General features: G+C 60.2%; 2 protein-coding genes across 2 annotated transcripts; both read right to left on the bottom strand.

Moving 5' to 3' along the window:
- Positions 1–9215: 9215 nt before the first annotated feature.
- On the bottom strand, positions 9216–23100 carry LOC131574139 (mucin-3B-like). The gene is made up of 10 exons (XM_058828533.1): positions 21549–23100; positions 20119–20487; positions 19407–19514; positions 18164–18279; positions 17076–17134; positions 16008–16144; positions 15303–15371; positions 12836–12998; positions 9477–9656; positions 9216–9327 (listed from the first exon to the last, which is right to left on the bottom strand). Exons 1-10 carry the CDS (start codon positions 23098–23100, stop codon positions 9216–9218), a joined length of 2865 nt encoding a protein of 954 aa, XP_058684516.1.
- Positions 23101–23188: 88 nt separating this feature from the next.
- Positions 23189–25009, bottom strand: LOC131574140 (neurogenic locus notch homolog protein 3-like). Its single transcript, XM_058828534.1, has 3 exons — positions 24982–25009; positions 24730–24814; positions 23189–23544 (listed from the first exon to the last, which is right to left on the bottom strand). Exons 2-3 carry the CDS (start codon positions 24800–24802, stop codon positions 23189–23191), a joined length of 429 nt encoding a protein of 142 aa, XP_058684517.1. The 5' UTR covers positions 24803–24814; positions 24982–25009.
- Positions 25010–25572: the final 563 nt, after the last annotated feature.

The raw sequence follows: 25572 nt of genomic DNA on the forward strand, positions 1-25572 counted from the left end.
GGGTCCCCGGCTGCTGCAGAGACAGTCGGAGCTCCCGGTCCCGGGTGGGCTTGGGGTGTCCCCAACTCGCTGTTCCCGTTGTCCGCCTGTTCTTCCGGAGCCCCCTCGATACCTGTCGGGAGGGTCTGGATCCAACCGAGCCCACCTGGAGCCGCTGGAACCTTCTGGAACCTTCCCCTCCGAGCCACAGCTCCTCCATTCTGGGGACACCCATCACCTCCCACTCTCCCCAGGGGTGACGAGACCCCCGTTGTCCCCCCCTGTCACTCCCACCCCCGGGACCACCCCCAGCCCTTCCCCAGGTGCCGTTATCGATCCCAGGTGTGCCCTTATCGATCCCAGGTGTGCCCTTATCGATCCCAGGTGTGCCCTTATCGATCCCAGGTGTGCCCATATCGATCCCAGGTGTGCCCATATCGATCCCAGGTGTCCTTATCGATCCCAGGTGTGCCCTTATCAGCTCCAGGCACCTGTTATCAGCCCCAGGTGATCTCTTATCTCTCCCGTTAACAGCTTTGCTTTCGTTTCTCGCTTCTCCTTTTTCGTTTCTCGTTTTTCCTTTTTCGTTTCTCGCTTCTCCTTCCCCCCCCCGGCCGCACCTTGGACCTCCCTCACCTTTACACCTTCCCCTCCCACCGTTCCCAGTTTCGTTTCCCTCAGGGAACTGGGGACACCCCCGTGTCCCCCACACGGCTCCGTGGCTCCGGGACACGCGCCCAGGTGAGCGCCCAGGTGAGCGCCCAGGTGAGCGCCCAGGTGAGCGCCCAGGATTGTCACACCTTTGAGCCGACCCTGCTCAGCTCCCGGGCCACCCTTGGAGCCGCGGGGACACTTTGCCCTCGCCCAAGGGTCTCTGGGATCGACCTTTTTCCTCATGAAATGAATTTTCCTTCTGGAAAATTTCCGGCTTTGGAAAAAAACCCCGAATTAACGAAAATGACTCCTAAAAAAAAAACCCAAAACCACTTGAAACGCCCCCAAAAAAAAGCACCTCGCTGCCTCTGGAATCTGCATTTCCCCACCCCGCTGCCTCTTCCCCGAGGTTCTCCTGCTGCGGCCGCTTTAATGAGCCGCTCTGGTGTAATTAACGCCGCCTCTTAATGAGGTTTCCCAGCATCAGCGCTCCCCAACCGCTGGGATCGGCAGGGGGGTGAGGAGGAGGAGGAGGAGGAGGAGGAAGAGGGGGAGGGGGGGGTGTGAGGAACCGGGAAGAGCCGGGGCGGAATGGGGGGAGGGGGCTCTGATATGGATCTTCAGGAATGTTCCAGCAGATAAGGGTGGGGGTGGGGGGGAGCGGCGCCTGGCCCAGCCCTGTGGACCCTGACCCATCCCCAGGGACCCCCGACCCAACCCTAGGGACCCCTGACCCATCCCTGGGGGTCCTGATCCATCCCCAGGGACCCCAGACCCATCCCTGTGGGTCCTGATCCATCTCCAGGGACCCCCAATGCATTCCTGGAGACCCCCACCCCATCCTCAAGGACCCCTAACCCATCCCTGTGGGTCCTGATCCATCCCCAGGGACCTCCAATGCATTCCCGGGGACCCCCAACCCATCCCCAGGGACCCCTGACCCATCTCTGTGGACCCCTGACCCATCCCCAGGGACCCCCGACCCATCCCTGGGGGTCCTGATCCATCCCCAGGGACCCCCGACCCATCCCTGTGGGTTCTGACCCATCCCTGTGGGTCCTGATCCATCTCCATGGAGCCCCAATGCATTCCTGGAGACCCTGATCCATCCCCAGGGACCCCTGACCCATCCCTGTGGACCCCTGACCCATCCCTGTGGACCCTGATCCATCCTCAAGGACCCTCAACCCATCCCTGTGGACCCTGACCCATCCCCAGGGACCCCTGACCCATCCCTGTGGGTCCTGATCCATCCCCAGGGACCCCTGACCCATCCCTGTGGGTCCTGATCCATCCCCAGGGACCTCCAATGCATTCCCGGGGACCCCCAACCCATCCCCAGGGACCCCCGACCCATCCCTGTGGGTCCTGATCCATCCCCAGGGACCCCCAATGCATTCCCGGGGACCCCCAACCCATCCCCAGGGACCCCTGACCCATCCCCAGGGACCCCTGACCCATCTCTGTGGATTCTGACCCATCCCTGTGGACCCTGATCCATCCTCAAGGACCCTCAACCCATCCCTGTGGGTTCTGATCCATCCCCAGGGACCCCCGACCCATCCCTGTGGGTCCTGACCCATCTCCATGGAGCCCCAATGCATTCCTGGAGACCCCCACCCCATCCTCAAGGACCCCCAACCCATCCCTGTGGATCCTGACCCATCCCCAAGGACCCCTGACCCATCCTTGTGGGTTCTGATCCATCCCCAGGGACCCCCGACCCATCCCTGTGGACCCTGAGCCATCCCCAGGGACCCCTGACCCATCCCTGTGGACCCCTGACCCATCCCTGTGGGTCCTGATCCATCTCCATGGAGCCCCAATGCATTCCCAGGGACCCCCAACCCATCCCCAGGGACCCCCGACCCATCCCTGTGGGTCCTGATCCATCCCCAGGGACCCCTGACCCATCCCTGTGGGTCCTGACCCATCCCTGTGGGTCCTGATCCATCCTCAAGGACCCTCAACCCATCCCTGTGGATTCTGACCCATCCCCAGGGACCCCTGACCCATCCCTGTGGGTTCTGACCCATCCCTGTGGGTCCTGATCCATCCCCAGGGACCCCCAATGCATTCCTGGAGACCCCCACCCCATCCTCAAGGACCTCCAACCCATCCCTGTGGACCCTGACCCATCCCTGTGGACCCTGATCCATCTCCAGGGACCCCCAATGCATTCCTGGAGACCCCCAACCCATCCCCAGGGACCCCTGACCCATCTCTGTGGACCCCTGCCCCATTCCATGACTCATTTCCGTGGACCCCTGACCCATTTCCAGGGACCCCTGACCCATTCCCTGACCCATTCCCGGGGACCCCTGACCCATTCCCTGACCCATTTCCAGGGACCCCTGACCCATTCCCGGGGACCCCTGCCCCATTTCCCTGGACCCCACAATGGGATGGGACCTCGGAGAGGGAGATTTTCTGCAGGGAACGGAGGTGACGGAGGTGAAGCCACCCTTCCACCGAGGATTCCCACCGAAAATCCCGAGGGGAGACCACATCGCCTCCCATCCCACCCGGAATTCCCCCTCCCCAAATTAAAAAAAAAAACCTCCAAGGAAAAATCCCTTTCCCGGCCCCACTCACTCGTTCTTCCTTCGGGGAGGAAGAGGAGGAGGAAGAAGTGGAGGTGGAAGATGGACACTTTCATTTTCCCCATCTTGGCTCCTCCAGCGGCACCATGCCCGAGCCAGAACGCGCCCGGAGCCGGCGGAGCCGTGGGAAGAAGAGGCAGGAGAGGAACCTTGGACTCCGGGGCTGGGAAAGGGACTGAACCTCCCACCCCCTCCAGTGACGCAGCCGTGGGGCGGCCGAGGGTCCTCCAGGACCACTCCTGGACAGCAGGAACCCCGTGGGGAACCCCTGGATCATCGCTGGGTCACCGTTGGGTCACCGTTGGTCACCATTGGTCACCATTGGTCACCATTGGTCACCATTGGTCACCACAGGGTGCCAGTGGCCAAACCCCATCCTGAGAGAAGACTCAGGTGGCCAAAACCACCATCCCAACCCTTCCAAAACCCCCGTGAGGGAAATCGAGGACCCCCTGAAGACCCCCCACACCCCCTCAGACCCAACCCCAAAACTTTGGCCGCTCTTTTCCCGCTTTCCCGGCCGCTCCCGCACACCTGGCGGGTGGGGACGGCCGATTTTCCACCCAGAAAACAAACACGGCTCTCTCCAGAGCGGAGCGGGCGCCGGGAGGGGTGGGAAGGGCGGGAATGGGACTTTTGGGCCAGCAGGAGGTCAGATTTTATTGGGTCAGGGGATCCACCCCGCCCGTGTTTGGCAAAGGGGCGTTGTCGCGGGATTCCTTCGCTCTCCCGCGGCCGTCGGGTCGTTGAGGGTTGGTTTCGGTCCTGCTTGGTTGTGTTGGGGTTGGGAATTCCCTCCAAAGCCCACCCAAGATTCCCAAAATCCCCACTGGGATCCCCCCAAATCTCAAATCTCAACCCCCACAACTCCCACCTTGATGTTCAAAACCCCGAACCGGCGCCCCAAACCCCAGTGGTGACCCCAAAACCCAAACCGGGCTTCCAAAAGTCAACTTTGGATTTTAAAGACCCGACCGTGTCCTCCCAACCCTCAAACCCATCCCAAAATGCCGATTGTGACCCCAAAACCTCGATCTCAACCCTAAAAACTCCCACTCTGGGACCCAGAACCCCAAACCTCCAATCTCAGCTTTCAAAACCCCAATCTCAACATCCAAAATCCCTTTGTTTAACCCCAAACCTCAGCCACGATATCAAATCCCCAACTTTGACCCCCAAAACCCCAACTCTGACCCCCAAATCCCCAACTTTGACCCTCAAAACCCCAATCTTGACCTCCAAACCCCCAACTCTGACCCCCAAAACCCCAACTGTGACCCCCAAAACCCCAACTTTGACCCTCAAAACCCCAATCCTGACCTCCAAACTCCCAGTTTTTCCCCCCAAAACCCCAACCCTGACCCCAAACCCCCAATCTCAACCCCCAGAACCTCAACCGTGACCTCAAACCCCCGACCTCGACCCCCCAAACCCCAACCCGTGACCCCCAAACCCCACCGGTGACCCCCAGCCCCAAATCTTCACCCCCCAAGGGGTCATCACCCCTTTCCTTGGGGTCCCCCCACTCCATCCCCCCCTTTTCCCGGAGATTTCTCGGGAGATGAAATAAATACATCAATAAATATAATTTCTGCCCAGATCAGGATTTTCCAGCTCCGGCGACGCTCCCAGAGCCGGATCCAACCCCGACCCCCACCACGGGATGTCCTCTCCAAGGAGAAACCCCCCCCCCAAAAAAAAAGGACCACGGGAGGACCTCTCCTCTCTCACAGAGGATCCCAATCCTGCCTTTTTTCCCCCCAAAAATGAGGGTCCCGAGGGCTTCGGTGGCTGCCCGATGGTGCCGGGGGTCCGGGGGGGCACCTTGGTCACCCCCTCCCCGCCGTGGGGGGGTCACAGGGCGGCTGCACCTTCTGCCAGCACCTGAAAAATGGGGAGGGGGCTGAGGGTTAAAGTTTGGGGTCAAAACCGGGGGTTTTGGGAATTAATATTGGGGATGTGGGGTCAAGGCTGGGAGGCTGGGGGCGGAGGTTGGGGTTTTGAAGGTCAAAATTTGGGGTTTTGAAGGTCAAAATTTGGGGTTTTGAAGGTCACGGTTGGGGTTTTGAAGGTCAAAATTTGGGGTTTTGAAGGTCAAAATGTGGGGGTTTGAAGGTCAAAATGTGGGGTTTTGAAAGTCAAAATTTGGGGTTTTGAAGGTCAAAATGTGGGGTTTTGAAGGTCAAAATGTGGGGTTTTGAAGGTCAAAATGTGGGGTTTTGAAGGTCAAAATGTGGGGTTTTGAAGATCAAAATTTGGGGTTTTGAAGGTCAAAATTCGGGGTTTTGAAGGTCAAAATGTGGGGTTTTGAAGGTCAAAATGTGGGGTTTTGAAGGTCAAAATTTGGGGTTTAGAAGGTCAAAATTTGGGGTTTTGAAGATCAAAATTTGGGGTTTGAAGATCAAAATTTGGGGTTTTGAAGGTCACGGTTGGGGTTTTGAAGGTCAAAATGTGGGGTTTTGAAAGTCAAAATTTGGGGTTTTGAAGGTCAAAATTTGGGGGTTTGAAGGTCAAAATTTGGGGTTTGAAGGTCAAAATTTGGGGTTTGAAGGTCAAAATGTGGGGTTTTGAAGGTCAAAATGTGGGGTTTTGAAGGTCAAAATGTGGGGTTTTGAAGGTCAAAATGTGGGGTTTTGAAGATCAAAATTTGGGGTTTTGAAGATCAAAATTTGGGGTTTTGAAGATCAAAATGTGGGATTTTGAAGATCAAAATTTGGGGTTTTGAAGGTCAAAATTTGGGGTTTTGAAGATCAAAATTTGGGGTTTTGAAGGTCAAAATGTGGGGTTTTGAAGGTCAAAATGTGGGGTTTTGAAGATCAAAATTTGGGGTTTTGAAGGTCAAAATGTGGGGTTTTGAAGATCAAAATGTGGGGTTTTGAAGGTCAAAATGTGGGGTTTTGAAGATCAAAATTTGGGGTTTTGAAGGTCAAAATGTGGGGTTTTGAAGGTCAAAATGTGGGGTTTTGAAAGTCAAAATGTGGGGTTTTGAAGGTCAAAATGTGGGGTTTGAAGGTCAAAATGTGGGGTTTTGAAAGTCAAAATTTGGGGTTTTGAAGGTCAAAATTTGGGGGTTTGAAGGTCAAAATTTGGGGTTTGAAGGTCAAAATTTGGGGTTTGAAGGTCAAAATGTGGGGTTTTGAAGGTCAAAATGTGGGGTTTTGAAGGTCAAAATGTGGGGTTTTGAAGGTCAAAATGTGGGGTTTTGAAGATCAAAATTTGGGGTTTTGAAGATCAAAATTTGGGGTTTTGAAGATCAAAATGTGGGATTTTGAAGATCAAAATTTGGGGTTTTGAAGGTCAAAATTTGGGGTTTTGAAGATCAAAATTTGGGGTTTTGAAGGTCAAAATGTGGGGTTTTGAAGGTCAAAATGTGGGGGTTTGAAGGTCAAAATGTGGGGTTTTGAAGGTCAAAATGTGGGGTTTTGAAGATCAAAATGTGGGGTTTTGAAGGTCAAAATGTGGGGTTTTGAAGATCAAAATTTGGGGTTTTGAAGGTCAAAATGTGGGGTTTTGAAGGTCAAAATGTGGGGTTTTGAAAGTCAAAATGTGGGGTTTTGAAGGTCAAAATGTGGGGTTTGAAGGTCAAAATGTGGGGTTTTGAAGGTCAAAATGTGGGGTTTTGAAGGTCAAAATTTGGGGTTTTGAAGGTCAAAATTTGGGGTTTGAAGGTCAAAATGTGGGGTTTTGATGATCAAAATGTGGGGTTTTGAAGATCAAAATTTGGGGTTTTGAAAGTCAAATTTTGGGGTTTTGAAGGTCAAAATGTGGGGTTTTGAAGGTCAAAATGTGGGGTTTTGAAGATCAAAATTTGGGGTTTTGAAGATCAAAATGTGGGGTTTTGAAAGTCAAAATTTGGGGTTTTGAAGGTCAAAATTTGGGGTTTTGAAGGTCAAAATGTGGGGTTTTGAAGGTCAAAATGTGGGGTTTTGAAGGTCAAAATGTGGGGTTTTGAAGATCAAAATTTGGGGTTTTGAAGATCAAAATGTGGGGTTTTGAAGGTCAAAATTTGGGGTTTTGAAGGTCAAAATGTGGGGTTTTGAAGAAGAAAATGTGGGGTTTTGAAGGTCAAAATTTGGGGTTTTGAAGGTCAAAATGTGGGGTTTTGAAAGTCAAAATTCGGGGTTTTGAAGGTCAAAATGTGGGGGTTTGAAGGTCAAAATTTGGGGTTTTGAAGATCAAAATGTGGGGTTTTGAAGGTCAAAATTTGGGGTTTTGAAGGTCAAAATTTGGGGTTTTGAAGGTCAAAATTTGGGGTTTGAAGGTCAAAATTTGGGGTTTTGAAGATCAAAATGTGGGGTTTTGAAGGTCAAAATTTGGGGTTTTGAAGATCAAAATTTGGGGTTTTGAAGGTCAAAATGTGGGGTTTGAAGGTCAAAATGTGGGGTTTTGAAGGTCAAAATGTGGGGTTTTGAAGATCAAAATGTGGGGTTTTGAAGGTCAAAATGTGGGGTTTTGAAGATCAAAATTTGGGGTTTTGAAGGTCAAAATGTGGGGTTTTGAAGGTCAAAATGTGGGGTTTTGAAGGTCAAAATTTGGGGTTTTGAAGGTCAAAATTTGGGGTTTGAAGGTCAAAATGTGGGGTTTTGATGATCAAAATGTGGGGTTTTGAAGATCAAAATTTGGGGTTTTGAAAGTCAAATTTTGGGGTTTTGAAGGTCAAAATGTGGGGTTTTGAAGGTCAAAATGTGGGGTTTTGAAGGTCAAAATGTGGGGTTTTGAAGATCAAAATTTGGGGTTTTGAAGATCAAAATGTGGGGTTTTGAAGGTCAAAATTTGGGGTTTTGAAGGTCAAAATGTGGGGTTTTGAAGAAGAAAATGTGGGGTTTTGAAGGTCAAAATTTGGGGTTTTGAAGGTCAAAATGTGGGGTTTTGAAAGTCAAAATTCGGGGTTTTGAAGGTCAAAATGTGGGGGTTTGAAGGTCAAAATTTGGGGTTTTGAAGATCAAAATGTGGGGTTTTGAAGGTCAAAATTTGGGGTTTTGAAGGTCAAAATTTGGGGTTTTGAAGGTCAAAATTTGGGGTTTGAAGGTCAAAATTTGGGGTTTTGAAGATCAAAATGTGGGGTTTTGAAGGTCAAAATTTGGGGTTTTGAAGATCAAAATTTGGGGTTTTGAAGGTCAAAATGTGGGGTTTGAAGGTCAAAATGTGGGGTTTTGAAGGTCAAAATGTGGGGTTTTGAAGGTCAAAATTTGGGGTTTTGAAGATCAGATTTTGGGGTTTTGAAAGTCAAAATGTGGGGTTTTGAAGGTCAAAATTTGGGGTTTTGATGGTCAAAATGTGGGGTTTTGAAGACCAAAATTTGGGGTTTGGGCTGGAGTTCGGGGTTTGGGGTTGAAAATTGGGAATTTGGGGCCGAGGCTGGAGGTTTTGGGGTGACAGTTTTGGTTTTGGGGGTCAAGGTAAGGGGGTTTGGGGTTGAGTTCAGGGTTTTGAGGTCACAGTTTGAGTTCTGGAGATCGAAATTGGGGTTCTGAGGTCACAGTTTGAGTTCTGGAGATGGAAATTTGGGTTGTGAGGTCACAGTTTGAGTTCTGGAGATCGAAATTGGGGTTGTGAGGTCACAGTTTGAGTTCTGGAGATCGAGTTTAGGGTTTTGAGGTCACAGTTTGAGTTCTGGAGATGGAAATTGGGGTTTTGAGGTCACAGTTTGAGTTCTGGAGATCGAGATTGGGGTTTTGAGGTCACAGTTTGAGTTCTGGAGATTGAAATTGGGGTTGTGAGGTCACAGTTTGAGTTCTGGAGATGGAAATTGGGGTTTTGGGGCTCCCGGATTGGGTTTTGGGATCAAAATTGGGGTTCTAGGTCAATCTTAGTCTGAGGACCCCCCCAAACGACGTCACCCACCGACGCCGGCGGTTCCGCCACCTCCGAGCTGGGCTTGTAGGTGTTGTAGGGACCTGGCGGGAGGAAGAGGAAGAGGAGGAGGAGGAGGATGACCCCATGAGGATTTGGGGGGATTTCCCCTCTCCAGGGATGCTTTCACCCCCCGTTTCGGGTCCCACCTTTCCCGCCGCTGCCGCCGTTGACGTGGTAGATCCCGGTGACGCGGCCGCCGCGGCCCCCGTCCGGCCACGCGTCCTCGGCGGCCTCGCTGTGGAGCTTCAGGGGTCTGGGGAGGGGTCGGGGGGCGGCGCTGGAGGTGGGGGGGGGTCTCCACTCTCCCACCCCCCCCCGTGGGGCAGAGCTGCTGAACCCCAGATTTCGGGGTCCAACCCAAATCCCCTCCCCCAGCGCTCTCACCTGGCTCCAGGTGATTTCTTCCGCCCTCGGGCCAGGCGGACGCTGAGGACGACGCAGAGGATGAGGAGGATGAGGATGGTCAGGCCCAGCCCCAGCCCCACGCCCAGGCCCAGCCCCAGTTTGCTGATGTGGGTCTGGCAGCGGTCACCGGCCGAGAGGAACCGGGGCAGGTCCGGGCAGCTGTGGGGGGAGGTGAGGGGTCACGGGAAGGGTCCTCGACCCCTCCCAGGGTGGGGAACGGGGGTGGGATCCTTCAAGGAACCTTCTGGAATCACAGGAGCCCTCCCTGGAGATCCGTCACCGTGAGCCTGGGCTGGGGTCGAGTTCTGAGGGGGGCGGTCAAGGGGTGTGGGGGTCAAGGGTTGGGTGTGGGGGTCAAGGGTTGAGTTTGGGGGGTCAAGGGTTGAGTTTGGGGGTCAAGGGTTGAGTTTGGGGGGTCAAGGGTTGAGTTTGAGGGTCAAGGTTGAGTTTGGGGGGTCAAGGGTTGAGTGTGGGGGTCAAGGGTTGAGTTTGGGGGGTCAAGGGTTGGGTGTGGGGGTCAAGGGTTGAGTTTGGGGGGTCAAGGGTTGAGTTTGGGGGGTCAAGGGGTGTGGGGGGTCAAGGGTTGAGTTTGGGGGTCAAGGGATGAGTTTGAGGGTCAAGGGTTGAGTTTGGGGGTCAAGGGTCGAGTTTGGGGGTCAAGGGTTGAGTTTGGGGGGTCAAGGGTTGAGTTTGGGGGGTCAAGGGTTGAGTTTGGGGGTCAAGGGTTGAGTTTGGGGGGTCAAGGGTTGGGTGTGAGGGTCAAGGGTTGAGTTTGAAGGTCAAGGGTTGAGTTTGGGGGGTCAAGGGTTGAGTTTGGGGGGTCAAGGGTTGGGTTTGAGGGTCAAGGGTTGGGTTTGGGGGTCAAGGGTTGAGTTTGGGGGTCAAGGGTTGAGTTTGGGGGGTCAAGGGTTGAGTTTGGGGGTCAAGGGTTGAGTTTGGGGGGTCAAGGGTTGAGTTTGGGGGTCAAGGGTTGGGTTTGGGGTCCAGGGTTGGGTTTGGGGGTCAAGGGTTGAGTTTGGAGGGTCAAGGGGTGTGGGGGGTCAAGGGTTGGGTTTGGGGGTCAAGGGTTGAGTTTGGGGGGTCAAGGGTTGAGTTTGAGGGTCAAGGGTTGAGTTTGGGGGGTCAAGGGTTGGGTGTGGGGGGTCAAGGGTTGAGTTTGGGGGTCAAGGGTTGGGTGTGGGGGGTCAAGGGTTGAGTTTGAGGGTCAAGGGTTGAGTTTGGGGTTCAAGGGTTGAGTTTGAGGGTCAAGGGTTGAGTTTGGGGTTCAAGGGTTGAGTTTGGGGGGTCCAGGGTTGAGTTTGAGGGTCAAGGGTTGAGTTTGGGGTTCAAGGGTTGAGTTTGGGGGGTCCAGGGTTGAGTTTGAGGGTCAAGGGTTGAGTTTGGGGGTCAAGGGTTGAGTTCAGGGGTCAAGGGTTGAGTTTGAGGGGTCAAGGGTTGAGTTTGGGGGGTCCAGGGTTGGGTGTGAGGGTCAAGGGTTGAGTTTGGGGGTCAAGGGTTGAGTTTGGGGGGTCAAGGGTTGAGTTTGGGGGGTCCAGGGTTGAGTTTGGGGGTCGAGGGTTGAGTTTGGGGGGTCGAGGGTTGAGTTTGGGGGTCAAGGGTTGGGTGTGAGGGTCAAGGGTTGGGTTTGGGGGATCAAGGGTTGAGTTTGGGGGGTCAAGGGTTGGGTGTGAGGGTCAAGGGTTGGGTTTGGGGGATCAAGGGTTGAGTTTGGGGGGTCAAGGGTTGAGTTTGGGGTTCAAGGGGTGTGGGGGGTCAAGGGTTGAGTTTGGGGGGTCAAGGGTTGAGTTTGGGGGTCAAGGGTTGAGTTTGGGGGGTCAAGGGTTGGGTTTGGGGGTCAAGGGTTGAGTTTTAGGGTCAAGATTTTGGGGTGAAGGTTTCGAGGTGAAGGTTTTGGGGTCAAGTTTTTGGGGTCAAGGTTTTGGGGTCAAGATTTCAGGGTGAAGGTTTCGAGGTGAAGGTTTTGAGGTCAAGGTTTTGGGGTGAAGGTTTTGGGGTGAAGGTTCTGGGGTGAAGGTTTTGGGGTGAAGGTTTTGAGGTCAAGATTTTGGGGTCAAGATTTTTGGGTGAAGGTTTTGGGGTGAAGATTTTGGGGTGAAGGTTCTGGGGTGAAGGTTTTGGGGTGAAGATTTTGAGGTCAAGGTTCTGGGGTGAAGCTTTTGGGGTGCAGGTTTTGGGGTGCAGGTTTTGGGGTGAGGGTTTTGGGGTCAAGTTTTTGGGGTCAAGATTTTGGGGTGAAGATTTTGTGGTGAAGCTTTTGGGGTGAAGGTTTTGGGGTGAAGGTTTTGTGGTGAAGGTTTTGGGGTGAAGGTTTTGAGGTCAAGTTTTTGGGGTGAAGATTTTGGGGTGAAGGTTTTGGGGTCAAGGTTCTGGGGTGAAGGCTTTGGGGTCGAGGTTTTGGGGTCAAGATTTCAGGGTGCAGGTTTTGGGGTGAAGGTTTTGAGGTGAAGGTTTTGGGGTCAAGTTTTTGGGGTCAAGATTTTGGGGTGAAGATTTTGTGGTGAAGCTTTTGGGGTGAAGGTTTTGGGATGAAGGTTTTGTGGTGAAGGTTTTGGGGTGAAGGTTTTGAGGTCAAGTTTTTGGGGTGCAGGTTTTGGGGTGAAGATTTTGGGGTGAAGGTTTTGGGGTCAAGGTTTCGTGGTGAAGGTTTTGGGGTGAAGGTTCTGGGGTGAAGATTCTGGGGTGAAGATTTTGGGGTCAAGATTTCAGGGTGAAGGTTTTGGGGTGAAGATTTTGGGGTGAAGATTTTGGGGTGAAGATTTTGGGGTGAAGATTTTGGGGTGAAGGTTTTGTGGTGACGGTTTTGGGGTGAAGGTTTTGAGGTCAAGTTTTTGGGGTGAAGATTTTGGGGTGAAGATTTTGGGGTGAAGATTTTGGGGTGAAGCTTTTGGGGTGAAGGTTTTGAGGTCAAGATTTTGGGGTGAAGGTTTTGGGGTCAAGATTTCGTGGTGAAGGTTTTGGGGTGAAGATTTTGAGGTGAAGGTTTTGGGGTGAAGGCTTTGGGGTGAAGGTTCTGGGGTGAAGGTTTTGTGGTGAAGATTTTAGGGTGAAGATTTTGGGGTGAAGATTTCGGGGTGAAGATTTCGGGGTCAAGGCTTTGGGTGGTGGCGTGACCTTGGCCATCAAACATCCTGGCGCTGAGGTCAAGAACCCAAATTTGGGGTCAAACATCGAGTTCCGACTTCTTCAACCTTGGGGACACCTTTGACCACGGGTTCAAGGCCCACCTTAAGGTGGGGCCGGTGGGCGTGGCCGAGGTGGGGCGTGGCCAAGATGGGGCGTGGCCGAGGTGGGGCGTGGCCGAGGTGGGGCGTGGCCGAGGTGGGGCGTGGCCGACTCACAAGCAGCGGGGTCCGTCCAGGGTGAGGCGGCAGAGGCCGCGGTGGCAGTCGAAGGAGCCGGGGACGTTGAGGGTGCAGTTGGTGACGCAGAGGAGCCCGGTGGCCGTGCGGTGCGGGAAGTAGAAGCGGCTGAAGTTGGCCGGAGCGTGCGTCCGGCAAAGCTCTGCGGAGGCCAAACCCTGGTCAAGTGTCCCCCTGTCCCCACCGTCCCTCCCCGTGGTGTCCCCAGGTGTCCCCAGGTGTCCCTGTGGTGTCCCCAGGTGTTCCCCAGGTGTCCCCGTGGTGTCCCCAGATGTCCCCAGGTGTCCCTGTGGTGTCCCCATGATGTCCCCAGGTGTCCCCAGGGTGTCCCCAGGTGTCCCCGTGGTGTCCCCAGGTGTCCCCAGGTGTCCCTGTGGTGTCCCTGTGGTGTCCCTGTGGTGTCCCCAGCTGTCCCCAGGTGTCCCCAGGTGTTCCCAGGTGTCCCCAGGTGTCCCCATGGTGTCCCCGTGGTGTCCCCAGGTGTCCCCGTGGTGTCCCCAGGTGTCCCCAGGTGTCCCCAGGTATGTCCCAAGTGTCCCCAGGTGTCCCCGTGGTGTCCCCGTGGTGTCTCCAGGTGTCCCCAGATGTCCCCATGGTGTCCCCGTAGTGTCCCTGTGGTGTCCCCAGGTGTGTCCCAGGTGTCCCCGTGGTGTCCCCAGATGTCCCCAGGTGTTCCCAGGTGTCCCCAGGTGTCCCCGTGGTGTCCCCAGGTGTCCCCAGATGTCCCCAGGTGTCCCCAGGTGTCCCCAGCTGTCCCCAGGTGTCCCCAGGTGTCCCCAGGGTGTCCCCGTGGTGTCCCCAGGTGTCCCCAGGTGTCCCTGTGGTGTCCCCAGGTGTCCCCGTGGTGTCCCCAGCTGTCCCCAGGTGTCCCTGTGGTGTCCCCATGATGTCCCCAGGTGTCCCCAGGGTGTCCCCAGGTGTCCCCAGGTGTCCCCGTGGTGTCCCCAGGTGTCCCCAGGTGTCCCTGTGGTGTCCCTGTGGTGTCCCCAGCTGTCCCCAGGTGTCCCCAGGGTGTCCCCAGGTGTTCCCAGGTGTCCCCAGGTGTCCCCATGGTGTCCCCGTGGTGTCCCCAGGTGTCCCCAGGTGTCCCTGTGGTGTCCCTGTGGTGTCCCCAGGTGTCCCCAGGTGTCCCCAGGGTGTCCCCAGGTGTTCCCAGGTGTCCCCAGGTGTCCCCATGGTGTCCCCGTGGTGTCCCCAGGTGTCCCCGTGGTGTCCCCAGGTGTCCCCAGGTGTCCCCAGGTATGTCCCAAGTGTCCCCAGGTGTCCCCGTGGTGTCCCCGTGGTGTCTCCAGGTGTCTCCAGGTGTCCCCAGGTGTCCCCAGGTGTCTCCAGGTGTCCCCGTGGTGTTCCCATGATGTCCCCAGGTGTCCCCGGGTGTCCCCAGGTGTCCCCAGGTGTCCTCAGGTGTCCCCGTGGTGTCCCCATGGTGTCCCCAGGTGTCCCCGTGGTGTCCCCAGGTGTCCCCGGGTGTCCCCAGGTGTCCCCAGGTGTGTCCCCATGGTGTCCCCAGGTGCCCCCAGGTGTCCCCAGGTGTCCCCATGATGTCCCCAGGTGTCCCCAGGTGTCCCCATGGTGTCCCCGTGGTGTCCCCGTGATGTCCCCAGGTGTCCCCAGGTGTCTCCAGGTGTCCCAGGTGTGTCCCAGGTGTCCCCAGGTGTCTCCATGGTGTCCCCAGGTGTCCCCAGGAGTCCCCGTGGTGTCCCCGTGGTGTCCCCAGGTGTCTCCAGGTGTCCCCATGGTGTCCTCAGGTGTCCCCAGGTGTCCCCAGATGTCCCCAGGGTGTCCCCAGGTGTCCCCAGGTGTCCTCAGGTGTCCCCGTGGTGTCCCCATGGTGTCCCCAGGTGTCCCCGTGGTGTCCCCAGGTGTCCCCGGGTGTCCCCAGGTGTCCCCAGGTGTGTCCCCATGGTGTCTCCAGGTGTCCCCAGGTGTCCCCAGGTGTCCCCAGGTGTGTCTCCAGGTGTCCCCAGGGTGTCCCCGTGGTGTCCCCAGGTGTCTCCAGGTGTCCCCAGATGTCCCCATGGTGTCCCCGTAGTGTCCCTGTGGTGTCCCCAGGTGTGTCCCAGGTGTCCCCATGGTGTCCCCAGGTGTCCCCAGGTGTCTCCAGGGTGTCCCCAGGTGTCCCCGTGGTGTGCCCAGGTGTCCCCAGGTATGTCCCAAGTGTCCCCAGGTGTCCCCGTGGTGTCCCCGTGGTGTCCCCGTGGTGTCCCCAGGTGTCCCCAGGGTGTCCCCGTGGTGTCTCCAGCTGTCCCCAGGTGTCCCCAGGTGTCCCCAGGTGTCCCCAGGTGTCCCCATGGTGTCCCCGGGTGTCTCCAGGTATCCCTGTGGTGTCCCCAGCTGTCCCCAGGTGTCCCCAGGTGTCCCCAGGTGTCCCCAGGTGTCCCCATGGTGTCCCCAGGTGTCCCCAGGTGTCCCCAGGTGTCCCCAGGTGTCCCCAGCCCGCGCTCACCGGTGTCATTGAGTGCCAGCGCGGTGGCTCCGGTGGCTCTGGCAGAGGTGGCGGTGAAGCAGAGCCGGTCTGGGGGAGGGGAGAGGACGGGGTGGTCACTCAGGGTGACCAGAGGTGTTGGGGACCGGGGTGGTCACTCAGGGTGACCAGAGGTGTTGGGGACTGTGGTGGTCACTCAGGGTGACCAGAGGTGTTGGGGACTGTGGTGGTCACTCAGGGTGACCAGAGGTGTTGGGGACTGTGGTGGTCACTCAGGGTGACCAGAGGTGTTGGGGACTGTGGTGGTCACTCAGGGTGACCAGAGGTGTTGGGGACTGTGGTGGTCACTCAGGGTGACCAGAGGTGTTGGGGACTGTGGTGGTCACTCAGGATGACCAGAGGTGTTGGGGACCAGCCCAGGGTGGTCACTCAGGGTGACCAGAGGTGTTGGGGACTGGCCCAGGGTGGTCACTGGGGGTGACCAGAGGTGTTGGGGACTGTGGTGGTCACTCAGGGTGACCAGAGGTGTTGGGGACCGGGGTGGTCACTCAGGGTGACCAGAGGTGTTGGGGACTGGCCCAGGGTGGTCACTCAGGGTGACCAGAGGTGTTGGGGACTGGGGTGGTCACTGGGGGTGACCAGAGGTGTTGTGGACTGGCCCAGGGTGGTCACTTAGGGTGACCAGAGGTGTTGTGGACCAGCCCAGGGTGGTCAGTGGTCACCTACCGGCCGAGGGGCCGCAGTTGTGGGGCTGGGCTGCGGCGTTGGTCGTGGCCAGCAGCTCCAGGGCTCGGTGGTCCAGGCTGGCGTTGCCGGGCAGGGGCTGGAGCCGGACGCGGTAAGTGACCACCACGCTGCCGCGGCTGAGGGGGATGGGCTCGGTTCGTGGGGGCTTGGGGCTGTCACGTCCTGTCCCACCCCATTGATCCCGTCCCACCCCACTGATCCCGTCCCACTGATCCCACCCCACTGATCCCACCCCACTGATCCCATGGATCCCGTCCCACCCCATTGATCCCGTCCCACCCCACTGATCCCACCCCACTGATCCCATCCCACTGATCCCACTGATCCCATCCCACTGATCCCATCCCACTGATCCCACTGATCCCATCCCACCCCATTGATCCCACCCCATCCCACTGATCCCATCCCATCCCACCCCACTGATCCCATCCCATCCCGCTCCATCCCATCCCACTGATCCCACCCCACTGATCCCACCCCACTGATCCCACTGATCCCATCCCACTGATCCCGTCCCACCCCACTGATCCCACCCCACTGATCCCACTGATCCCATCCCACTGATCCCGTCCCACCCCACTGATCCCACCCCACTGATCCCACCCCACTGATCCCATCCCACCCCACTGATCCCACCCCACTGATCCCGTCCCACCCCACTGATCCCACCCCACTGATCCCACTGATCCCATCCCATCCCATGGATCCCACCCCACTGATCCCATCCCATCCCATCCCACCCCATCCCATCTCAAGGATCCCACCCCATGGATCCCATCCCACCCCACAGACCCCACCCCATGGATCTCGTCCCATCTCACCCCATGGATCCCACCCCACAGATCCCATCCCACCCCATTGATCCCACCCCATGGATCTCACACCACAGATCCCATCCCACCTCATGGATCCCACCCCATTGATCCCATCCCACCCCATGGATCCCATCTCACCCCACAGATCCCATCCCACCCCACAGATCCCACACCATGGATCCCACCCCACAGATCCCACCCCACAGATCCCACCCCCTGGTCCCTCACCCACCTGAGGCTCAGGACGCTGATCCCGCGGTAGCCGGAGACGTTCCGGTAGATCCCGTCCATCTGGGGACAGACGGACACGGCTCAAACCGGACCTGGGGATGGTCACTGGGAACGGTCCTTTGGGGGGTCCTTCGGGGGCTTCTTGGGGATCTTCAGGGGGTCCCTTGGGGGGTCCCCTGGGTCGTCCCTTAGGGTGGTCCTGGGGGTCCTTTGGGGTGGTCCTGGGGGTCCCTTGGGATGGTCCTTTGGGGTGATCCTGGGGGTCTTTGGGTGAATCCTTTGGGGTGGGGCCTTGGGATGGTCCTGGGGGTCCTCGTGATGGACCTTTGGAATGGTCCTGGGGGGTCCCTCGGGATGGTCCTGGGGGTCCTTTGGGATGGTCCTGGGGGTCCCTGAGGGTGCCTTGGGGTGTCCCCTTGGGATGGTCCTGGGGGTCCTCGTGATGGACCTTTGGGATGGTCCTGGGGGTCCCTAGGGGTGGTCTCTAAGCCTGGACCTTCTGGATGGTTCCTTGGGATGGTCCTGGGGGTCCTCGTGGTGGAGCCTTGGGATGGTCCTGGGGGTCCCTTAGGGTGGTCTCTAGAGATGGACCTTCTGGATGGTTCCTTGGGGTGGTCCTGGGGGTCCTCGTGATGGACCTTTGGGATGATCCTGGGGATCCCTTAGGGTGGTCCTGGGGGTGCCTTGGGGCGTCCCCTTGGGATGGTCCTGGGGGTCCTCATGGTGGAGCCTTGGGATGGTCCTGGGGGTCCTCATGGTGGAGCTTTGGGATGGTCCTGGGGGTCCCTAGGGATGGTCCTGGGATCTTTTGGGATGGTCCTGGGGGTCCTTTGGGATGGTCCTGGGATCTTTTGGGATGGTCCTGGGGGTCCCTAGGGATGGTCCTGGGATCTTTTGGGATGGTCCTGGGGGTCCCTAGGGGTGGTCTCTAAGCCTGGACCTTCTGGATGATTCCTTGGGGTGGTCCCAGGTGTCCTTGGTGGATCCCTTGGGATGGACCTCGGGGTGGACCTTGGGGTGATCCTGGGGGTCCCTCGGGGTGTGTCCCCCCCCCTCCCCCCCCAGGAGGTCCCACCGAGGGGGTCTCACCGTCCGGCTGAACTCCTGGGCGAAGCGCCGGTGGCCGGGGGACGAGGTGTCCCCCAGGTCCTCCGAGAAGTCCCGGTTGGTGACGCGCGCCACCATGGTGACAGAGGGACCCAGCTCTGCGGGGACAGCGCGCGTCGGTGACACGGGGACACCTCGGGGGGGGACACGGGGACACCTCGTGGGGGACACGGGGTGGGGGGGACACGGGGACACAGGGACACCTCGGGGGGGACACGGGGACACCTCGGGGGGGACACGGGGACACCTGGGGGGGGACACGGGGACACCTCGGGGGGGACACGGGGACACCTCGGGGAGGGGACACGGGGACACCTCGGGGGGGACACCTCGGAGGGGACATGGGGACACCTCGGAGGGGACACAGGGACACCTCGGGGGGAGGACACGGGGTGGGGTGGGGGGGACACGGGGACACCTCGGGGAGGGACACGGGGACACCTCGGGGGGGGGGACACGGGGACACCTGGGGGGGACATGGGGACACCTCGGGGGGGACACGGGGACACCTCGGGGAGGGGACACGGGGACACCTCGGGGGGGACACGGGGTGGGGGGGGGACACGGGGACACCTCGGGGAGGGGACACGGGGACACCTCGGGGGGGACACGGGGTGGGGTGGGGGGGACACGGGGACACCTCGGGGGGGACACGGGGACACCTCGGAGGGGACACGGGGACACCTCGGGGGGGGACACGGGGACACCTCGGGGGGGACACGGGGTGGGGGGGGGGACACGGGGACACCTCGGGGAGGGGACACGGGGACAGCGCGCGTCGGTGACACGGGGACACCTCGGGGGGGACACCTCGGGGGGGACACGGGGACACCTCAGAGGGGACACGGTGACACCTCGGAGGGGACACGGGGACACCTCGGGGGGGACACGGGGACACCTCGGGGGGGACATGGGGACACCTCGGGGGGGACATGGGGACACCTCGGGGGGAGGACACGGGGACACCTCGGGGGGAGGACACGGGGTGGGGTGGGGGGGACACGGGGACACCTCGGGGGGGGGACACGGGGACACCTCGGGGGGGGGACACGGGGACACCTCGGGGGGGGGACACGGGGACACCTCGGGGGGGGGACACGGGGACACCTGGGGTGGGACACGGGGACACCTCGGGGGGAACACCCCGGGGGGGACACGGGGACACCTCGGAGGGGACACGGGGTGGGACAGGGGGGTGACAGGTGGGGTGTCCCCCACCCTTTACCTGCCGTCAGGTTGATGGTGGTGGCACCGAACTCGCAGCGGGCGCCGTCCACGTTGGGGGGGCACAGACACCCCGTGCCCAGCCAGCGCCCCCCGTTCAGGCAGGGGTCTGGGGGGGACACCAGACCTTGGGGACCCCAACAGTGTCACCCCCATTGTCCCCCCCCCCCCCGCCTGGCCCAAACCTCCATTTTTTGGGCAAAACCAGGAAAAAAAACCCCGATTCCTGTTGCCCCTCCCCACCCCCCAACCCCACCTTGGGGTGCTCTGGGTGGGGGGCAACACCCCCAAAACACCCGCGGAGTTTGGGGGTGGTCCCAGCCCAGGAGGAGCCCCCACCCCAGTTCCATCCAGTTGTCTCCACCATCATCACCACAGCTCTCAATTTTGGGGTGAAAACGAGAAAAAACCCCAATTCCTGTGAGGTCCTCCTGGCTGGGGGGGGCAGCACGGAGGGGCTGGGGGCCCAAAACTCCTTTGGGGGGGCCTCCCCCCTCCCCAAAAAATGTGGGGGGGGGGTGGTCCCACCCCAGGAGGAGCCGCCACCCCCCCCCCCCCCGTTCCACCATCAGAACCCCCCCAATTTTGGGGGTAAAACCAAGAAAACCCCAATTCCTGTTTCCACCCCTCCCTCACCCTGCTGTGCCCCCCACCCAAAAAAAACACCCAGGAATTTGGGGAGGGGTCTTCCCACCCCAGGCAAAGCCACGGACCTCTGGTGGTGGGGACGGCGGTGGTCGTGGTTCTCCTGGTGCTCCTGGGGGTCTCTCTGCTCCGGGCTGGGGGTTTGGCCGGGGGGGCTGTGGTGGGTCTGGGGTCTTCACAGCGGGCTCCGGAGAAGCCGGGGGGGCAGTAGCAGCGGGTGCCCACGGCGGTGCCACCGTGGCGACAAGCGGTGGCCGGCTCGGGGGTGGCACAGCGCGGTCCGCTCCGGCCCGGGGGGCACAGGCAGCGCTCGCCCACCGCGGTGCTGCCCCCGGAGCAGCGGTCAGAGGGGTCGGGGGTCGCGCAGGTGGGGCCGGTGAAGCCGGGGGGGCACAGGCAGAGGGTCCGGTTGGCCACGCCACCGTTGTGGCACACGACTGGGACGGGACGGGGGGACAAGGAGGAGGTGAGGGGACACGGGAGAGGGAGCAGGGTCCTGCCTTCGGCCTCCAGAGGCGTCGGAGGAGACCCTCGGGAGGAGAACCCACCCCAAGAGACCCCAGGAGACACCAGAACCTTCATCCTCCTCTTCATCCTCACCCCAGGAGACCCCCGGGAGGAGACCCCACCCCAGAACACCCCAGGACACCCCCAGGAGACCCCAGGAGACCCCAGGACACCCCCAGAACACCCCAGGAGACCTCAGGACACCCCCAGAACCTCCATCCTCCTCTTCATCCTCACCCCAAGAGACCCCCAGGAGGAGACCCCACCCCAGGAGACCCCAGGACACCCCAGGATACCCCCAGAACCTTCATCCTCCTCTTCCTCCTCACCCCAGGAGACCCCCGGGAGGAGACCCCACCCCAGGAGACCCCAGGAGACCCCAGGACAGCCCCAGAACCTTCATCCTCCTCTTCATCCTCACCCCAGGAGACCCTCGGGAGGAGACCCCCCACCCCAAGAGACCCCAGGACCTCCATCCTCCTCTTCCTCCTCACCCCAGGAGACCCCCGGGAGGAGACCCCACCCCAGGACACCCCCAGAACACCCCCAGAACACCCCAGGAGACCCCAGAACCTCCATCCTCCTCTTCATCCTCACCCCAAGAGACCCCCAGGAGGAGACCCCACCCCAGGAGACCCCAGGACACCCCAGGATACCCCCAGAGCACCCCAGGAGACCCCAGAACACCCCAGAACACCCCCAGAACCTTCATCCTCCTCTTCCTCCTCACCCCAGGAGACCCCCGGGAGGAGACCCCACCCCAGGAGACCCCAGGACAGCCCCAGAACCTTCATCCTCCTCTTCATCCTCACCCCAGGAGACCCTCGGGAGGAGACCCCACCCCAAGAGACCCCAGGACCTCCATCCTCCTCTTCCTCCTCACCCCAGGAGACCCTTGGGAAGGAGACCCCCACCCCAGGAGACCCCACCCCAGGAGACCCCACCCCAGGAGACCCCACCCCGAACCCCGTGACCCCCCCAGGACACTCACTGGCCGGGGGGCTGGAGCCGTGTGGGAGGAAGAGGCAGATGGTGGCCACGGTGGCCACAGTGGAGGTGGCCGCGCCGCTCAGAACGTCCCCGGTGGTCCCGGCAGAGCCGTGGCCCAGCGCCCCGGTGGCTTCGGTGGCGTTGGGCGGGACCTGGGGCGTCACCGCCGCGCTCTCGGTGACATCCAGGGTGGTGTTGGTGGCATTGGGCGGGGCTGGCGTTGAGGTGACGTCGGCAGGGACGACCGGGAGGGTGGACAGGGTGTGGCTCTCCAGGGTGGTGGCCGTGGTGTCACTTTCCATGGTGGTGGACCTGGTGTCACTTTCCATGGTGGTGGACCTGGTGGTGTTCCCCACGGCCCTGGTGTGGTCACTGGTGGCCACGGTGGTCACTGGCGTGGCCGTGGTGTCACTTTCCATGGTGGTGGCACTGGTGGCGTTCCCCATGGCCCCGGTGTCACTTTCCATGGTGGTGGCCGTGGTGTCCCTTTCCATGGTGGTGGCCCTGCTGGTGTTCCCCATGGACCTGGTGTCCCTTTCCATGGTGGTGGCCGTGGTGTCACTTTCCATGGTGGTGGCCCTGGTGTCCCTTTCCATGGTGGTGGCCCTGCTGGTGTTCCCCATGGCCCTGGTGTTCCTCGCCCTGGTGGTGGCCCTGCTGTGGCCTCCCAGGAGCTCTGGCAGCGCCGTCGTGGTGTCACTTTCCACGGTGGTGGCCCTGGTGCTCCTTACCGTGGTGGCCACCGGTGTGGCCTCGGTGTCACCTTCCATGGGGGTGGCCTCGGTGTCACCTTCCATGGGGGTGGCCTCGGTGTCACCTTCTATGGGGGTGGCCTCGGTGTCACCCTCGGTGACCTCGTTCTCACCCTCCATGGCCGTGGTCTCTCCCTCGGCGAGGTTTGACGGAGTGACCGCGGTGTCACCGTCCACGGCTGCGGTGTCACCCTCCACGGCTGCGGTGTCACCCTCCACGGCTGCGGTGTCACCGTCCACGGCTGCGGTGCCACCCTCCACGGCTGCGGTGTCACCCTCCACGGTGGTGGCCCCGCTGTGGCTCCTCACGGACCAGCCCGTGACGTTTCTCACCCGCCGCTCTGGTGGCACCGTCGTGGTGTTGTCCCCTGTGGTGGTGGCCATGGGGACGCTGCCCCTGACCCTGGTGGCCCTCTCTGTGCTGGTGGCCACGTCATGGTCCAAGCTGGTGACCACATCATGGTCCATGGTGGTGACCACATCATGGTCCGTGTTGGCACTGACCATCATGTCCCTCTCCATGGTGGTGACCACATCATGGTCCATGGTGGTGACCACGTCATGGTCTGTGTTGGCGCTGACCACCGCGGTGACCGTGCCGTTCCTTCCCATGACACTTCCCATGGTGGTGGCCCTGGTGACACTTCCCACCATGGTGGCCCTGGTGACGTTTCCCACGGTGGTGGCCCTGCTGACACTTCCCACGGTGGTGGCATTTCCCTCCTCCGTTCTTCCCGTGACATTCCTCTCCCGCCTCACCGCTGGCGCGTCCGTGTCTCTCTCCTCGCTGCCACCCCCCATCACCGTCACCGTCACCGTCACCGTCCCCGCGGTGTCACCGACGTCCAGCACCTTCCCCACCGCCGCGCTCGGTCCCGTCCCGCCGCACTCACAGCGAGGTCCCCAAGCCGTGGGGGGACACCGGCACGTCCCCTTCTCCAAAGTGCCACCGTTGAGGCACCGCGTCACCTCCTCGCGCTGCTGGCAGGTGTCCCCGCGGAAGCCGGGCGGGCACACGCAGCGCGTCCCAAAGGCGGTGGCCCCGTTGTGGCAGGCGCTGGCGGGGGTCGGGGCGCTGGCACAGGGGTCCCCCAAAGCCCGGGGGACAGAGGCAGGCGGTGCCCACGGCGGTGCCACCGTTGCGGCAGGCGCCGGACGGGTCGGGGGTCTCGCAGCGCCGGCCGGAGCGGCCGGGGGGACAAACGCAGCCGTCGGCCACCGCGGTGCCACCACCGGAGCAGGGGGCTGCAAGGGACAGCAGGGGGTGGGGTTTGGGGACTGTCCCCAAACTGGGGAGGGGGCTGGGGGTGGCCCCAAACTGGGAAAGGGACACCAGGGACTGTCCCCAAACTGGGAAAGGGACACCAGGGACTGTCCCCAAACTGGAGGAGGGAACTTGGGGGGGTGTCCCCAAACTGGGAAAGGGACACCAGGGACTGTCCCCAAACTGGGGAGGGGGCTGGGGGTGGCCCCAAACTGGGAAAGGGACACCAGGGGCTGTCCCCAGACTGGAGGAGGGGGCTGGGGGTGGCCCCAAAATGGGAAAGGGACACCAGGGACTGTCCCCAAACTGGGAAAGGGACACCAGGAACTGTCCCCAAACTGGGGAGGGGGCTGGGGGTGGCCCCAAACTGGGGAGGGGGCTGGGGGTGGCCCCAAACTGGGAAAGGGACACCAGGATCTGACCCCAAACTGGGAAAGGGACACCAGGGACTGTCCCCAAACTGGGAAAGGGACACCAGGGACTGTCCCCAAACTGGGAAAGGGACACCAGGAACTGTCCCCAAACTGGGAGTGGCACCAGAGACTGTCCCCAAACTGGAGGAGGGACCTGGAGGTGTCCCCACACTGGGAAAGGGACACCAGGAACTGTCCCCAAACTGGGAATGGTACACCAGGAACTGTCCCCAAACTGGGAAAGGGACACCAGGGACTGTCCCCAAACTGGGAAAGGGACACCAGGAACTGTCCCCAAACTGGGGAGGGGGCTGGGGGTGTCCCCAAACTGGGAAAGGGACACCAGGGACTGTCCCCAAACTGGGAAAGGGACACCAGGGACTGTCCCCAAACTGGGGGAGTGGCACCTAGGGGTGTCCCCAAACCGGGAGTGGCACCTGGGGGTCCATCCCCGCTCCTGCCCCACCTCCCTTGGATCAATGTCACCCAACGCCCCCGGGAGAGACCCCCCAGCTCCGGGAGGGGACACTGGGGTGTGACCCCCCCCCAAATCTGCTCCTTGGGGACCAGAACCCCCCACCCCAAGCTGAGAGGAGGGGAGGGGTCACCCCGGCCCCCTCAGGAGCCCCCTCGGGTGTCCCCAAGGCCACCGGCTGCTCCAAGGGCATCGCCGGGAACCCCAAAAAGAGCTGAAACCACCCCAAAAAACTCCCCAAAGAAGGGATTTCGGAGGTGGTGGCAGCCCCGTCTCACCTGCCAGAGCCTCCGAGGGGGTGAAGAGGAGGAGGAGGAGGAGGAGGATGAAGACTCTGCAGCCCAGCTCCATCCTTGGCCGATCCTGGAGGAGCCACCGGGGCGACTGAGCCGGAGCCGGTGGCCAGCGGGACTTTGTGTCCCGAATCCATCCCGGTCATCGACCGCAGGTAAATAATTCCCTGAGTCACGGGATTTTATCAAAGCCCGGCATATTTAATATTTAATTTAATAAAGGAAAAAAAAACCCACCCAAGGAGGGCGTGAGAAGAGCGGGACAATCCCGAGGGAATTCCAGAACGTTCCGCGGCCGGCCCAGCCCGGCTGCTGATAAGATACGGGGGGAGCCGGGGTGGGCGCCCCCCGGTGCGGCCCCACCTCGGGGCGGTGCCCCCGCCCCAAAAGGGCCGGAGATGGAATTTGGGGACAGCTGAGTCACCCCAGGGTGACGGTGACACCCCAGGAGGGGCTGAAGGGATTTGGGGAGGGGTCCCCAGAGGGGTTTGGGGACAGCTGAGTCACCCCAGGGTGACGGTGACACCCCGGGAGGGGCTGAAGGGATTTGGGGAGGGGTCCCTGGAGGGGTTTGGGGACAGCTGAGTCACCCCAGGGTGACGGTGACACCCCAGGAGGGGCTGAAGGGATTTGGGGAGGGGTCCCCAGAGGGGTTTGGGGACAGCTGAGTCACCCCAGGGTGACGGTGACACTGCCACTCCCAGCCGGGGGATTTGGGGAGGGGTCTCGGGGGGGGTTTGGGGACAGCTGAGTCACCCCAGGGTGACGGTGACACCCCAGGAGGGGCTGAAGGGATTTGGGGAGGGGTCCCCATGGGGGTTTGGGGAC

Source organism: Poecile atricapillus (assembly GCF_030490865.1).
Source record: "Poecile atricapillus isolate bPoeAtr1 chromosome 36 unlocalized genomic scaffold, bPoeAtr1.hap1 SUPER_36_unloc_6, whole genome shotgun sequence".
Lineage (NCBI taxonomy): Eukaryota > Metazoa > Chordata > Aves > Passeriformes > Paridae > Poecile > Poecile atricapillus.